The 17137-nt window shown below is 44.5% G+C and overlaps 1 protein-coding gene and 1 non-coding gene across 2 annotated transcripts in view; both read right to left on the bottom strand.

Annotated features, from left to right (window-relative positions):
* Positions 1 to 309: 309 nt before the first annotated feature.
* Positions 310 to 381, bottom strand: TRNAQ-UUG (transfer RNA glutamine (anticodon UUG)). Its single transcript has one exon. It is a non-coding gene; the product is annotated as a tRNA-Gln (tRNA).
* Positions 382 to 11033: 10652 nt separating this feature from the next.
* Positions 11034 to 17137, bottom strand: part of B4GALNT2 (beta-1,4-N-acetyl-galactosaminyltransferase 2) — a 59139-nt gene continuing 53035 nt past the window's right edge. Inside the window, 4 exon segments of the mRNA XM_057536188.1 lie at positions 11034 to 12254; positions 12873 to 13092; positions 14733 to 14873; positions 15607 to 15794. Of these exon segments, the coding sequence (XP_057392171.1) occupies positions 12049 to 12254; positions 12873 to 13092; positions 14733 to 14873; positions 15607 to 15794 (755 nt within the window). The 3' untranslated portion in view covers positions 11034 to 12048.

Here is a 17137-nt window from a genome sequence, read left to right as displayed (position 1 = left end):
TCCTAGACCAGAAGGCTGCCACTGTTCCCCGCCCAAAGCGGGATCCTCGGGATCCCTCGGGCGCCTTCGGCCGTCCCCGGCAAGCTAAAGTCACGCTCCAGCTCCCACAGACGCTTACTTTTCCGCCCCGAGTCTCGCGCATGCGCACCGCGACCTTCAGGCAAGTTCTGAAATGAAAGCATCTTGAGAAAGAGGGAGGGACCCTAAATCGCGGTCAGGTAGGTCACGGGGGGGTGCCGGCACAGCCTGAGATGGCCACTGCCTCCAGGGACCTCCAAAACAGGAATTGTACAACCAAAAGGTTCCGAGAGGTCCCACCGAGATTTGAACTCGGATCGCTGGATTCAAAGTCCAGAGTGCTAACCATTACACCATGGGACCCGCTGGCTGCTTTAGGCGGCCGGGAGCCTCCTCAAGCCACAGACCGGGCGTGCCGGGCTGCCTTTCGAAAACGGCAGCGGATGCCGGGTTTACTGGCTCTGGGTCCTGGGCTCTGGTCCCCAAGCCGAACTGGCGGGCAGGAACGGAGCAACGAGGGCTTCAGCGTCCCCGGCGTCCTATACGATCCCGGTCCCAGGGTGTCATTTCTTGCTGCCTCTCTCCCTGCTCTCCTCCAGGGGTCCTCACCGCGTTTGGGAAAGCCCGGGGGGCGGCAGGCTGGCGGGGTCGGCCTTAGCGGGGCTAGGCCCGCGATGACCGGAGAAGGCTGGCTCCGACCCATAGACCCCGAGCAGGAGTCTCGGCGCTCGCATCCTGGGCTTCGTATTGTTTATTTATTTATTTACACTGCGAGTACCCCGGGTAGGTTATCTTGGCCGAGCGGGGAGGGAAGCTGACTGGCACGTCTAGGGACAGCCGTTCAAGGCCCAGGTGCCCCAAGCGCGAATCGCCGCCAGGAAGTGCGCCCCACCTGATTCCCTGGCGTTCCACGTAGCTAGAGCCACCGAGAAATCTGCACAGAAAGTTCCGCTTCCATTTCCCTCTCCTACTTTAAACGCTACTTGGGGCATGGTTCCTTTTAACATGTAGATTAGAATCAGATCAGTGAAAGAGACAATCCCTTTTGGACTTTCTCATAAGTTTTAGTGAAGGTGTAAAAGGATAATGTTTCTTCAGGTCAATATGGCGACAGATAAAATTTTATATGCCATTTGCTCAGCAATTGCACTTTTGGCAATTTATCCTGAGGGACTACTAGGACGAGTGCCAGTTGGTCAAGGATGTTCTCAGTTGTGTGGTTTTTAATAGTAAAGAATAAAAATAAATGTCCATTGAGTGAAACTTGATTAAATTAATACTGACAATATCTATACAATAAATACTGTACAGAAATTTAGGGGGGAATTTATTGTATTGGCATGAAAAGATATACCGTCCTAAAGAAACCAAAACCAAAACAAAAATCTACTTGACAATTAGTGTGTATAATAAAATCCAACTTATACACAAACAGAAAAGCTGAATGAATACACGTCATGAATATTTGCCATTTATTTGCCCTCGGCCATCTGATTCACTCCGTTTCTTGAGAGACTCAACATTGCATGGGACTGGGTGACAGCAGAGTTGTGCCCCAAGGTAGACACGCTCACTCTCCAGGCTTTTGGCAGCCAGAGTGAAAGTGTGTGTCCTTAACTTGGCCAATTGGATTTAGAATCCAGAAGCAGGAACGTTTTAGAACTTAGTTGGCTGCCGGTAGTGGCTGTGCCATCCAGAGTCTCAGGGGCAGTGATGGCAGCCGTCCCATGTCCTCTGGCAGCAGAAGTGGCATCCTAACTAGACTGTCCAGGATCCTGACCTTGGCTGGGTTCCTGGTTGCCTAGTTCCCCTTCATTCTTGCCCATCTTTCTGAATTTGCTTTCCTTCTGGTGCTGTGAACTATATAACGTCCTCCTAATAAGTTCCTTTTCCATGTAAGGTACCCAGAGTCCCTTTCTGTTGCATATAGTCAAGAACCTGCTTAGCCCAAATCCAAAAAGATCTGTTGATGACATTTATCTCCTGGGAGTAAATTTATGAAGTCCTGTTTTAATGTATTGCTTGAAAAAATCGTTTATAATTCTTGTATATTGTCAGAAGAAACATTAATGATTTTCCATTTTGAAGAATGAACCAAATTCCCCTTCAGCTCCTATGGTGAGATAAGGGTGTCCCTCTCTTAAGGCTGGAGTGACTTAATATCAAATTGACTTAACATCAAATGACTTTAGCAGCTCTGGACCTCAGCTTTCCCATCTATTTCCTTCTTACAAGGGTTCTGTACTGGCTAGAGGGTATTGAAATTAATTTTTCAAAAGCTACTGTAGAAAGCTACTAAAGGGTGATGATTATATCCTTTGAAAGTGTATGACAGTTTCTCTGTCTGGTGTGAGGGAGAAGGAATGACTGCCCTCCTATTCCCACTGTCCCTACTCCACTCCCTAGTTCTTCTTTGCAGTTCCCTCCACTTTCTTTCTCAGCTTGAAAAAAATCTCACCAGCCCAAATGAAATCCTCCACTTGCTCATTCCTCAAGGAACGTAAAAGGATCATCTCCCTTACTGCTTTTGTCATGACTCACTGGAATTATAAGAAATTGTGTTCTGCGGCTCAGTCTCTCCCATCTTCCCTCTCTCTCTTCCCCTTGGTTGGGCTGTGAATTCCTTGGGACTTGCTTATCTTTATGTGTGGCTAGTGCCTTAACAGACATGTTCCCTGAACCCCTTTAGAGGGCACAGGAGAACTTAGGAGGAAGAAACAACATTCTAATTTTGTGTTCAGAGACCCTTTATAGCATCACATTCTATATATATATATATTTAATGATAGCAGAGAAAACGGAGACAATATGTAATCTCCCTGCCCCAGTGTGACTAGTTTCTTTTAATATAAATCCACTGCATGTGACATCCCAAAGATGACATCCCATGACGTCTTTGAGAACAGACTCTCAAGCTTCCACAAGGTGGCTCCTGAAGCTGGGGGAGTCCAGGGCTCTGCTGGAGGTGGGGTTAGTGTGGCTTCAGCTGTGGCATCCTAGCTGAGGGCTGAACTGGGGCAGAGTGTACCCCAGAAAGTACAATGAGGCCAAGGGTTAAGAAAAGAGGGCTGAAATCCAGGATTAAGGACTTTAAAGATATTCTCCCAAGTTTCTTATGAGCCTGTAAATATATAGACAATGGAGTAGGGACAATAATGCTTTGAGGAGTCAACATGGAAAGTATTCATATTCACTCTCAAGGCTGTGTTCAGACAGTTTCCTGTATCCATGCTAGGCTGCTCACAGCTGGGTTAGAATGGGCCTTGTTCTGTGTCCTCGCCACTCAGGATAAGTGAGATCTGCCACAAGTCCCTACTTTGCCTTGGGAGCCCTGGTTTTGGCAGACAAGCCACCACTTTGTGCAGGGTGACAGCTTGCCCCCACCCAACCCCTCTGGTCCAGGCCCCCGCTCTGGGCCTGGCATTCCCCAGGCTCTGATGGGGAAATCTGACCACTTAGTTGTTTGTTTTTTTTTAAATTGAAGTATAGTTATTTACAATGTTGTGCTAGTTTCAGGTGTACAGCAAAGTGATCAGTCATATATAATATATACATATATATATTCTTTTTCAGATTCTTTTCCCTTATAGGTTATTACAAGATATTGAATATAGTTCCCTGTGCTATACAGTAGGTCCTTGTTGTTTATCTATTTTAGACATAGTAGTGTATATCTGTTAATCCCAAACTCCTAATGTATCCCTCCCAGGCCACTTACTTTTTTTGAACAACAAAAAAAACCAGCATTCACATTTTATCCTTTTCTTGAGTGTTTTCATTTTCTCTTTTTAAAATAATGACCTTGGGGCTTCCCTGGTGGCACAGTGGTTAAGAATCTACCTGCCAATGCAGGGGACACAGGTTCGATCCCTGGTCTTGAAGATCCCACGTGCCGCGGAGCAACTAAGCCAGTGTGCCACAACGACAGAGCCTGTGCTTTAGAGCCCGTGAGCCACAACTACTGAGCCCACGTGCCACAACTACTGGAGCCCGTGCTCCGCAACAAGAGAAGCCACTGCAATGAAGATGGAAGGCAGCCAAAAATAAATAAATAAATTTTAAAAAAAATAAAATAATTATCTTTTCAGATTACAAAGGTAAAATATTTATGGAAAATGTAGAAAATACAGTAAAGTAGAAGGAAGATTTTTAAATAACTGCAATTCCAACAAGCACTTTTACATTTGATATTTCATTTCCTTTTTTTAAATGCATTTTTACAGTCTCACTGTATATATAATTTTATGTTCTGCTTTTGCACTTAACATAATTAAAATGTTAAAAATATTTAAATGGATAATACAAAATTCAAAAGGTATAAAAGGAAAACACAGATAAATAAAACTTCCTGACTATAATTTTTTTCTGTTCTCAGAGGCAACTTCTGATATGGTCCTTCTAGAGATATTTCATTCTTATATACATGCATATGCATAATCCTTTTCTAGAAAAAGAAATCAAAACATTGTTCTGCACCTGGTTTTATTTATTTAGCACCATATCTTGAGCATTGTTCCATAACAGTACATATGAAATATACCTCACTTTTTAAAAGGCATTTTATTTTGAGATATTATTTACATTAAGGAAAATGCACAAATCTTAATGGAATCAATTATTTTTTACAAATGTATACACTTGTGTGATCATCACCTAGATCAAGATATAGGGCATTTCCATCACTCCAGAAAGTTCCCTGGTGCCTTTTTCCAGTTTTTACTGAAGTCACTACTCTGGTTTCTATCACCAGAAATTAGTTTTGCCTATTATTATAGTATATGTATACTGTTTTGCAGTATCTATTGCGTGTGGCTTCTTTGGCTAAACATGTTTTCGAGATTCATCCATGTCACTTTATATATCAGCAGTATGTTTTTCATTGCTGAGAAGTACTCCACTGTATGAATATACCACAATTCGTTGGTCCATTCTTCAGTTGATGGACATTTGGGTTGTTTCCAGTTTGGGCCTAATATAAGTAAAGCTACTATGACCATTCCTTTACAAACCTTTTTCAGTCTTGGGTATATAACTAGGAATGGAATTGCTGGGTCGTAGGGTAAGTGTACACTTAAGTTTATTAGGAACTGCCAAACAGCTTTCCAAAGTGCTTGTAGTATTTTACACTCCCACCAGCAGTGTGCGAGAGAGTTCCAGTTGCTTCACATCTTAGCTAACAAGTGGTATTATTAGTCAGTTAAATTTAGCCATTCTAGGAAGTGTATAATAATCTTTCCTTTTGCTTTTAATTTGCACTTCCCTAATGGTTAATGATGTTGAACATATTTTTTTACATTCTCACTAGCCATTTGAATATCTTCTTTTCTAAGTGCTTCAAGTATTTTGCCCATTTAAAAAAAAACTGTCTTTATCTTATTGATTTATAAGAATTATATATTTATACATACTTATATATATATATGGATCCATTATGGATATATATATATGATAATTATATATATGGATCCTTTATCAAATATTTGTACTGCAGATATTTTCTTCCAGTCTGTGGCTTGTCTTTTCACTTTCTTTTTTTTTTTTAATTTTGCTAATTTAAAAAAGTATATTTATTTATTTGGTTGTACTGGGTCTTAGTTGTGGTAGGCGGGCTCCTTCGTTGCAGCATACATGCGGGATCTAGTTCCCCGACCAGGGATCGAAACCGGGACCCCTACTTTGGGAGCACAGAGTCTTAATCACTGTGCCACCAAGGAAGTTTCTTCACTTTCTTAATAGTGTCTTTTGATTAGCAGGTTTTAATTTCAATCAAGTCAAATTTATCTTTTTCTTTTCCTTTTATGATTAATGCATCTATGTTCTTGCATGCAGAGATCTGGGATATTTCCAAGCACACAGGATAGAAGAGGGGCTTGTGCAGTTAATACAGATTACTCAATTATACAATGAAAACTTTGATAATCTCTTGGTAAAATTTAAAGAGGGATGTAGGTTTTATTATTTTTTTTTCTGTTTTACTTATTTATTTTTTTAATTTTTGAATTTTATTTTATTTATTTTTTTATACAGCAGGTTCTCATGAGGGATGCAGGTTTTATATGGGAGAGTTGTCTGAAACTGGAGCAGGGAGGCTGAAGGGCAGAAAGGTAGCTGGAGCATCCGGGCAAAGGATGAAGAAAAAGAGCTGTATATAGACATGAATACTGTGAAGGTCATTAGATGTAGGTTTGAGCAGAAGAAATGGGGTAGAGAGCAGTGAATTCCTGGGAAGCTGGTGATCCTGAAGTTGTTATGGTGTCTGAAACACAAACTATGGGCCTATCAAGACTGTAGAATATCAAGAATGGGAAATGGTAGGAAAAAATCAGGATGTTGGCATGTGTTAGTCTTCATGTTGGTCCTATGAGAGAGATAAGTTTTAGGCTGAGGCAGCCTGTTTTAAAGCAGGTGTAGTATGGTTTTGCTGAGAGTGTCTTGCAATCCAAGTTTACTGGATGTCCTATAATTTGGAGCCTTCCAGGACTAGAAAAGCTAAAATCTCCAACCCAAGAGAAAGCACCGGCAGAGACAGAAGACTTCGCAGGAGACCAATTTGAGTAAAAGACCAGCCTACTACACTGCAATGCTTTAAACATTTTCTGCCCATTAAGAGGAAAAACCTGGGGGCAAAGAGCAAATTATAGATGGTCTTTCTGTACCTTAGATGACTGTTTTGAAGAGCATCAAGGCAGAGGCCAGGTGCAGCGACCTGTGGGCTTGGAATCCCTAATACATATTCCTGTCGGTCATAGGACACCTGTGGTCTGCCCCACCTCTGGGCTTCAACCAATATATGACAGTTTAAGACAGTTTGGGTCAAGTTTCTGGTACTTGCAGACAAATGCATTCTCATAGATACACTTGGTAGTGGCTTGTATATGTTGTTGGTCTATCAACAATCAAAAAACAGTTGGGGAGGTACCTTCCTGAGTCAGGCAGAGACAGTATCCAGAATGAGGCGGACCCCAGTCCCATTTCCACTTCAGCAACAAGAAATGGACACGCCCATGCACGCAGAAAAAGGCCACTAGCCCAATAGCCAATAGGATCCCTCCTTTCTGAAAGTCTTAGGAATTTTCCTTTCCTGAGCAGGAGGGCGGGAGTAAGTAGAGGGGAAACAGAGAGAGTGGACTTGAGCTCCCCCTGGAGGCCCACACAATTATTTGCACCAAGTTGTCCAGGAATTAGGAGTTTAGCCGCAAGTATCAGAGGCCCTTCACTGTCCTGGAAGGATACCTTTGTCATTGGTTTGGTCCAGGCTGCTCAGTTGTGTCTGAAATTGAAGGCTGGAGGGAGGCCTGTGCGGCGGTTATTTTCTGTGATCTGATTTTTGCTTCCAAACCACCCAAAGAGAAAACCTTTTATTTATGCCTTTCTGTTTTGAAAACACACAGACACACAGAATGGTTGTATTATTTACGACACTTTGCTCATAAGTCACAGGAGCCAACTGAAATTCGATTAAGCAAAAAAGGAGAATTATAAGGGTATAGTGTTTCACAAAACCCCAGGGAAGGAGTATAGCCAGACCTCAGGAAAGAACCAGAAGGCCGCCAGGAGTCTCTCATTTCAGCTCCTTTTTGTGCTTATGTCGAATTCTTTTCTCACTGCAGACTGGCTTTCTCTGCTCCCCGGTCTGCACAGTAAGGGGCTGCCCCGCTCCTCCCGAGTGTGATGCCTGCCATCTAGCCACCCATATAGAGCCCCACTGGGTGTTCTCAGGCCCAATTCAAATTCCAGGAGAGACAATCTGCTCGGCTATTGGTGCAGCTTCTCTTAATCCAATATATTTTGACCAGGGAATGGAGGCACACACTCTCTGGGTAGCTGATCTACTCCTGGAGAAGAATTCTTGGAGAACTGGCTCACAGTTTAGGCAAACACCCTCCATTTTAAGAACTCCTCCCTGCTGGAGTAGAAGGTTCCAGTTCTTGGGACAGGGAAGAGGATTTTCCTGGAACCTACCGATGGTAACCACAGCACATCACAACAGTCCCTGCTGGGGGATGTTTTAGAATGCTACAACTGCCATGAAAGCACACACCTTTATCTCCCTGTCTCAAGAATGCAAGAAATTCATCAGGAAGGCAGACATTTTTTTTTTTTGGAACCAGGCCTGGGACAAATTAAATATTTGTCTAAATATTTAATTTACATTTTAACTATGTTTATATATTTAAATATTTAAAAGCTATAAAAACTGAAGCTAGCAAATTGTTAAAATAAATGTTCTATCCTCTTACCCTGACAAATATATCTTTAAAAAGGCAAAATCCAAAATATTGTAAAGCTGTGATTTTTGCAGTTACTTTATTTTCCCCCCTTTTTAAAAAAAAATTTTTTTTTTTTGGCCATGCCCTGCGGCATGTGGTATCTTCGTGCCCTAACCAGGGATTGAACCTGGGCCCCCTTCACTGGGAGCGTGGAGTCTTAACCCCTGGACCACCAGGGAAGTCCCTTTTGTAGTTACTTTAATTTTTAAAAATTTAAGCCATTAAATATTTTTATAAAAATAATTACAATTTTTGCATTCAATAACCACTTAATTCCCAGTGTAAAGAATTGGTATTGGGACTTCCCTGGTGGCACAGTGGTTAAGAATCCACCTGCCAATGCAAGGGGCATGGGTTCGTGTCCTGGTCCGGGAAGATCCCACGTGCCGCAGAGCAACTAAGCCAGTGCACCACAACTACTGAGCCTGCGCTCTCAGCCCGCGCACCTAGAGCCTGTGCTCCACAAGAGAAACCACCGCAATAAGAAGCGCGCGCACCGCAATGAAGAGCAGCCCCCCGCCCCGCCCCCCCCCCCCCCCCGCAACTAGAGAAAGCCCACGCGCAGCAACTAAGACCCAATGCGGCCAGAAAGAAAGAAAGAAAGAATTGGTATCACACTTCAAGCATGATACATCTAGAACTACATGTATAAAAATTAGAGTAATAAAAATTGCTTACTATTTTTATTTATTTTTTAAAACTATCCAATTTGGAATGTTTATTTTTGGCACGAGGCATTGAGGACTCTTTTACATTAAAAATTAAGGTAAGATCTTACACCAATAAAGATCTATTTAAAAAAAAACCAAAACAAAATGTCTCATAGTAGCTTGTTCAAAGATCTTTGCTTACTATTTTTAAATATTCTTAAGCCACACGTGCAATTGTTGTGAACAGCACACTAATTTTCTAGTACTTTTGGAACCATGAATTGAAAGGCAAGAAAATAGATACTAAGTAGTGGGCAAGACTCTATTGCTATTTATGTTATCTGAGAGGAAGGATCTGACAAATTTAAAAATGTGTCTTTTTCTTTTACCTAAGCACTTTGCTGCTCAAATCTTACCAGCATTCCAAAGCACTGTCCACAGACTTGCAGTGCATTTACCTGCAGTCGCCTTTTGTTTTGAGAACATAGGGCAAAAGGAATGGAGAGGGCTTCCCTGGAGGCGCAGTGGTTAAGAATCAGCCTGCCAACGAGGGGTACATGAATTCAAGCCCTGGCCTGGGAAGATCCCACATGCTGCGGAGCAACTAAGCCCGTGCGCCACAACTACTGAAACCCACACGCCTAGAGCCCATGCTCCGCAACAAGAGAAGCCACTGCAATTAGAAGCCCACGCACTGCAATGAGGAGTAGCCCTTGCTCGCCGCAGCTAGAGAAAGCCCGCGTGCAGCAACGAACACCCAATGCAGCCAAAGATAAATAAAATAAATTTATTTTCTTAAAAAAAGGAACGGAGAAACCTTTCTCTGGAGCCTGAACAGTGTTTAGTCCCAAGAGGGGATATTTAGGGAAACAGGTTATGCTGTCCCGGTGCTAAGCACTAGATCCTGAGTGACAGAGATGCCCAAATGTTCATCAGTAAATACATGTGTTTGTTCTTTTCCTCCAGTTTTATTGAGATATAATTGACCGACAGCACTGTATAGTTTAAGTAGAGCATAATGATTTGACTTACATACATCATGAAATGATTATCAACATAAGTTTAGTGAAAATCTATCATCTCACATAGGTACAAAATTAAAGAAATAGAAAAATAATATTTTTTCCTGCGATGAGAACTCTTAGGATTTACTCTCTTAACCACTTTCATATATTACACACGGCAGTGTTCGTTATATTTATCATGTTGTACTTTATGTCCCTAGTACTTATTTATCTTGTAACTGGAAGTTTGTACCTTCTGACCACCTTCATCCAACTTTGCCTTCCCCCACCCCCTGCCTCTGGTAACCACAAATCTGATCTCTTCTGTGAGTTTGTTTGTTTTATTTATTTGGTTGCGCTGGGTCTTAGTTGCGGCAGGCGGGCTCCTTAGTTGTGTCATGTGAACTCTTAGTTGCAGCATGCATGTGGGATCTAGTTCCCTGACCAGGGATCGAACCTGGGTCCCCTGCACTGGGAGCGCGGAGTCTTAACCACTGCGCCACCAAGGAAGTCCCTGTTTGTTTGTTTTTAACATCTTTATTAGAGTATAATTGCTTTACAATGGTGTGTTAGTTTCTGTTTTATAACAAAGTGAATCAGTTATACATATACGTGTGTCCCCATATCTCTTCCCTCTTGCATCTCCCTCCCTCCCACCCTCCCTATCCCACCCCTGTTTGTTTGTTTTTGAAGTAAATACATGTGTGTGTGATGTACACGGTTCTCTAAAGCACAGGATCCAGGTAGGAGCTCGTCTATGCCTGGGTCTAAGGACAGTACTGAATGGAGCAATCCAACATCGTCCCCCTATATAGCTATGGTGTTGTACATAAAATACATACTATTGCACTAAATGATTACGCGTGTTAAAGTTATAAAAACTTTAGCAATAGAATGTTTATGACATACACAATGGAATGAGGTATGTGCTTTATTCCTGTTTGGGAGAATAAAAAATGATTGCCAGTCTGTATTCATATCTGAGAAATGCTAAATTGAAGTTAAGCCAAGCTCTTTACAGCAGGACTTCTCAGAACCTTGAATATACTAACGTGAATTGCAACTGTCCAAGAGGGAGATAGGGCGTGCAGTATTTTTCAAAATTATTTGACCACCAAAACATTTTTCATGAAGTTTTATTAATATCTCACAGACACATTTTCAGAGATCCTGAACTACCCTAGGCCGTCTTCAGGAGGAAAGAGTAGAAACCAAAAGGCAGAGCCAGTGCAGCACTGGGAGAATCTGCTGACTCCCAAGATAACCTGCCTCATCATGATGGCTCCGCTCTGTAGATGACATGGGTCTTGAGTGGTCAGCAACTGAACTCAAGGCCCTGGTATTTAGTGGCTTGGCCGCTGCACTTACACTGTTTATCATGGCACCTCAGCACAGGGTCCAAGTTCAATCCCAAGCATTCTGGAACCTGTCTTTATGATAGGGAGTCTGATGCCAGGGAAACCTTTATTCTGGCAGTGAGTAGACTACCCCAGTGATCTCATCCCTCCAACTGCCTGCATCCCATCCATGCGCCGGGCTCCAGGTGAGCTGACTCCCCAGAGCCCTCCTCACCTGCCTGGTCCGCCTCTCATCCTCTGATCCGATTCCACTAGTGGACCGAACTGAACCAGGCTGCCACCTCCTCCAGGCAAGGACCCTGGGTTATTCACATTATTTGAGTCCACAAGGTAGGACCAAAAAAAATCTGTGGATGGCAGTGATGCTGGAGATGATCTGTGATATAATTTCCACCAAATAACCCTCAAGGACCCAGCAGCCATCTTTTTGACTGAGGCTACCAACCCATCATATACTCTTTCGTGTGAGATGAAATGAGATAATGTGAGATACTATATGTACAAATGTTTCATAAATGGTAAGACATCATACAAACAATAATGAATACGGTCTCCATTGCCCTGATCAGTGATTCTTCCATTTCTAATGACCCTTAGCTTTTGATTGATATTTCCAGTACCTGAGCCAGACCCATCTGCCCTGTCCATCTTATCTGGAGTTCAAATTTTGATAGCCCATCCACCAGTTCCTGTGTTTTAGATACCTGCAACAGGTCAGCCTGGCGCTTTTCCAGTGCCCGGACAACCTTTATGTGGCACATTGGAGATGGTTCTTGAAGTAGTGGAGAGCCAGCTTGAACTGGACCTGAGCTTTGGTGTTGGTCCGGTATACGTTGTAGCTCTTCTCCAGGGCTGCGAGCTCTGGGTCCGCCACTGGAGAACGGGGCTGGTGACCTACAATCACATTTGAGCAGGACCCCACAAGCAGGCTCCCGAGCCCATCAATAAAGAACTCTGCCAAGAGAGGGAAAGTGCAAGAAGGAAATGTGAGCTTCCGCCAGAGACCCAGGGCCATACTGCAGGTCTGGGAGGAGAGTCAGGGGGAGGGGACACAGTTTATACCCCCGGGGAGCTTCCGCCCCCGTGAAGCCACCTGCCCAGGCTACTGAGTTGGAAGGACAGACAGTGATATGGGTAGAGAGACACAGATTGGCTTCCAACTGGACGGAACTGTAGACTCCAGGACTGAGGGGAATGAGAGGGGAAGTTCACCAGCTGCAGTTAAATAGGAGAGGATGTCTGGTAAAGGAGGAGCACCAGCAAGGTGGGTAAAGGGGGAGGGGCCAGAGCTGTAGGGAAAGGAAGGGGAAGGGTGTCTCGGAGAAGCAGAACAGCCTGGGGGAGACAAGAAGGCAGAGAGTGTGGAGGGAGGCAAGAGAGACCACAAGCTCTCCATTTTAGGGAGAAAGGGTGAGCTCCCCATTTTGGGGAGAAAGGGTGAGCTCCCCATTTTGGGGAGAAAGGGCGAGCTCCCCTGAGCAGTGGCACACGGCCCTCCCTCCTTGGGAAAAACCAGGCTTCTGAGATCAGTCCACAGCGCAGCTCCCTTCCTCACTCTTCCAGCCTCCCCACCTGAGTGAGCCACTCGCTGCAGGCGGGCGTCGAAGCCAACTCTTTGGAGCCGCTCTGTGTGGGCCAGGAAGAAGTTGACAACACCACTGGTCACCACGCAGCTGGGGAAGCCGTGCAGGGGCCGGAAAGATCCTGACCGCCGGTGGAGACAGTCCCCATTCTCACTGTGCTCCAGGAACAGCTTAAACTGGAACATGTTTCCAAGCACGCTGCCGCCTACCTAGCCAGTGGGCAGAGAAATCCACATTAGAGAGTAGACTCAATATCCATGTAGCCGCTGTCAGGAAGCCTTACTGGACTGAACCTCAGTTATGACAAGAATCACACCCTTTATCTACCCTTCATACTACACTTACACCAAGTCCAAAGGGCAGACAACTCTGCTCTGTTTACCCTCCAGCAAGCTCACTCTTTCCAGAAGCTGACTCACTCCCTTCCCGTACACGGAGTGGTGTTTAGGTGCAAGTGAGAGGCAGCCTGCTCGTGCAGGGGTCCCTGCGTGGACTTCCTGCAGCCAGTAGTTTGTCTCAAGCTGCCTTCCTCCCATTCTCTGCTCCCGGCTCACCTCTCTGTGCTGCCTGTCCCTGCACTCGTGGCAGATGCATGCATCTAGCTGTTGGAGCCCGAGCAAAACAGGACAAGCAATTATATCTATTCCTGAACCATCATAATCACCCAGGGTGCACAGCAGTCTGACTGTCTGCCATCACCTGTTCTTTACCTCCCCCCTTAGTAAATGAACCCTCTTGAGTTTTAACTGGACTAAATTAAAGTCTAGCCAATTACCCACTAAAGATGAAATTTTCCCACTTCCCTTGCAAGGTCTGACCATGTGTCTTAAGTCCTGGCTGAAAGGATGTGATCTAGAACAGATGTCTACAACTTTTATAAGAGAACTTCTTGTCCTTCACTTCCCCTCTCCCCATTTCTTCCGACCATGCAGCTGAGGGCCACAAAGATGGACAAACAACGGGGAAGGAAGCTGGTCCAGGATGACCCTGGAAGGAGAGTTGAGTGCCAGCTTGCATTCTTACATGGGCGGGAACTGCACCTTCTGTGTCATTTACGCTATTGTGATTGGGTCTCTAGAGACATCTTAGTCAAGCCAGATGCTTTGGGGACTGTCCACCTGGAGTATGAAGTAACTGTGGTCACTGTGCTACTTCTTATACATTTTCTTTCTTTTTAACAGTTTTATTGAGCTATCTTTGACATATTAAAATTGTATATATTTAAGGTGTACAGCTTGATGTCTTGATATATGTATACATTGTGAAAAGATCACCACACTCAAGCTAATTAACAAATCCATCACCTCTACATAGTAATCTCTGCAAATTTCAAGAATACAACACAGCATTATTAATTATTGTCACCTTTCTCTTCTCTTTTCTATGTGTGAGTTGACTTTTGATGTTTTTGTTATTTTTTTTAATGTCCTTAAGGCCACATAGTCTTTTACAGCCTTGTGCCATTTTCATTTTTGTAATGGTGTGTGACAGCGCCAGAGCCCCGCTCGCTTTCTCCGGCCACTCCAGGGAGGAAGGTAGAAGTAATAAACACACCATTTTAAAAACAGAACAACGGTGAGTTTTGGGCGCGGGTGTTGGTGTAATTTGCTCAAAGAAAAGTAAGAATAGAGGCAGAAGCAGAACTCGCATGTCTGATTCCCGCGTGATGGCCTCAACCCCAGAGCTGTGCTGCATCACCTCCTGCACCGGGCCCTCCCCCGCCCCTTCCGCCCTCCCTTCTCTCTTTCCCTCTCCTGTTCTTTCGCATACTTTCCTCTCTTCCTTTCTCCTCTCCTTCCCCTCTCGCTTGTCAGATTGCAATGGGGTAGAACCAGCAACTCTCCCTTACCACGTCCAGTTCCGTCTTCTCTAGGACATCCACCAGCACCTCAATCTTGGTCTTGTCGTTGAAGAGAAAGTCATCGTCCACCCAGAGAACGTATTTGGTGGTGACCTGAGATATGGCCAGGTTCCTACCAGCAAACCAGCCCTGTGAGTGGAGTGAGGTTAGATGGTGGTTGCCTGCCCTGCTACATATCAGTGTCACCTGGGAGCTTTCTCAGTTCCCAGCAACCAGGCTGCACCCCAAACAGTGGCCGAGAACCTCTGGGTTAAAGGGAGTCCATGTCTCAGAGACACTGGGAGAAGGACGGACTCTCTGGATCAAAGACTGAGACAAAGGCAGAAAGTCCTTCCTTGGCCCTGTGGCTAATATGGACCGATGGAAGTCCCCTTTCACCCGAGAGAGTCTCTGTGGCTCTCCCGCCCTTTCCCCTCATGCAACCTGGAAGCTGTTGGAGGGGGGGACACTCCGGTACGTATAATATCCACTATCCACTTCCTCCTGTGTGTGCTTGCAAGATGGTGCATGGGGGAGAGAGCCGCTCCAGCGAGGGGGGAATTGTAGGGATGAGAGGTTTCTCTGCTGTTGGACCTGCATGTCAGGAAACCTTAGACTGTCAGACACCTCAAGTCACTTAGAAGGACCTCAATCAATTTCCACACCAAGTGTGAGGAGAGGCTGATTAACCACCCTGCTAATGCAGAAAAGGGAGACTGACCTGATTTCTCTGTGAATTTGGAATCAGCAAGGGGACTCCCCTCCCATGCCAGGACGCTGCTGCCTTGAGAAGGCCACTGAAGCAGCCCCATTCAGGGCAGAACCTGACTGTGGGCCCCCTTGTCCCGGGATCCAGGTGTCTCCCCATCTGGGAAGGACATACCTTCCCATAAGGCATGGTGTAATACTCCACATGGCTGTCATTAATTTTCAGGGGCTCCTTGCTGTCATCAGCCACGATCACGGTCAAGTCTGGTTAATACTCACGGACGCTCTGGAGCATGGTCATGAGCTTGTGGGGATGGAGGAAAGTTTTGGTGGCAATGGTCACCAGGTCTCTGAGCTTCCTCTCTGAGCAAGAAAGGGTAGATGTCAGAGATGTCTTCGGGAAACCTCACTGTCCTGACTTGCATCATTCTGGGGGCACGTGGGTCGTCTGGTGCGATGGGGTCGGCTGAAGTTAATGCATGCTGAAAGCTACACCCTCACCTATTGTTTGTGGGTGAATGCAACAGAACCCGACTGCAGAGCGACTTCTCAGAATGACAGAAATCAGAAATCATTCCATAAACCCTTTTCAGTACATGCTGCACCATTACCCAGCTTCTCCTGGGTCTGTGGGAGTGAGCGGAAATGAGACAGGGAGACAAGAGTACAGCCATTTTGGAAAAAGACCGGTCTTGGGTAAACAAGCCTTGCAAACTAAAGAACAAAGGCCCTGGGGGCCCGAGTCCCAGAGGATAAAAACCAGACTCACACAGGGTAAGAGAGTGTCATGGACATATATACACTACCAAATGTAAAATAGATAGCTAGTGGGAAGCAGCCGCATAGCACAGGGAGATCAGCTCGGTGCTTTGTGACCACCTAGAGGGGTGGGATGGGGAGGGTGGGAGGGAGGGAGATGCAAGAGGGAAGAGAAATGGGAACATATTGTATATGTATAACTGATTCACTTTGTTATAAAGCAGATGTTAACACACTATTGAAGGCAAATATACTTCAATAAAGATGTTTAAAAAAAAAAAAAAAAAAAAAAAAAACCAGACTCACAGGAATAAAAGATTAACTTTATCTCTGTGCCACTAACAGTATACCTAGTTGCCACAAGACAAGAAGCTCAACTGCAAATTTTAACCTAATCTGTTCCTGGGCTTTCTTACAGAAAATTCTCCTGCATTTCTTCCCTCTCACAGAAGCACTCCCTACTCCTGACAGCCACCATGGAGTCACCTGCTGCTGATCAAAGAAGTTGGATGATTTCTCTCTCTTTTTTTTTTTTAATTTTTAAATTTAATTTAATTTAATTTTTTATACAGCAGGTTCTTATTAGTTATCCATTTTATACATATTAGTGTATGGTCAATCCCAATCTCCCAATTCATCCCACCACCCCCACCCCACCCCCGCCACTTGGTATCCATACGTTCGTTCTCTACATCTGTGTCTCTATTACTGCCCTGCAAACTGGTTCATCTGTTTCATTTTTCTAGGTTCCACATATATGCATTAATATACGATATTTGTTTTTCTCTTTCTGACTTACTTCACTCTGTATGACAGTCTCTAGATCCAGCCACGTCTCTACAAATGACCCAATTTCGTTCCTTTTTATGGCTGAGTAATATTCCATTGTATATATGTACCACATCTTCTTTATCCATTTGTCTGTCGATGGGCATTTAGATTGCTTC

The sequence above is a fragment of the Balaenoptera acutorostrata genome, chromosome 20 (genome assembly GCF_949987535.1).
Source record: "Balaenoptera acutorostrata chromosome 20, mBalAcu1.1, whole genome shotgun sequence".
Taxonomy (NCBI): Eukaryota; Metazoa; Chordata; class Mammalia; order Artiodactyla; family Balaenopteridae; genus Balaenoptera; species Balaenoptera acutorostrata.
The sequence above is the reverse complement of the archived record's forward strand: the minus strand, read 5'-3'. Positions and strand labels throughout refer to the sequence as shown.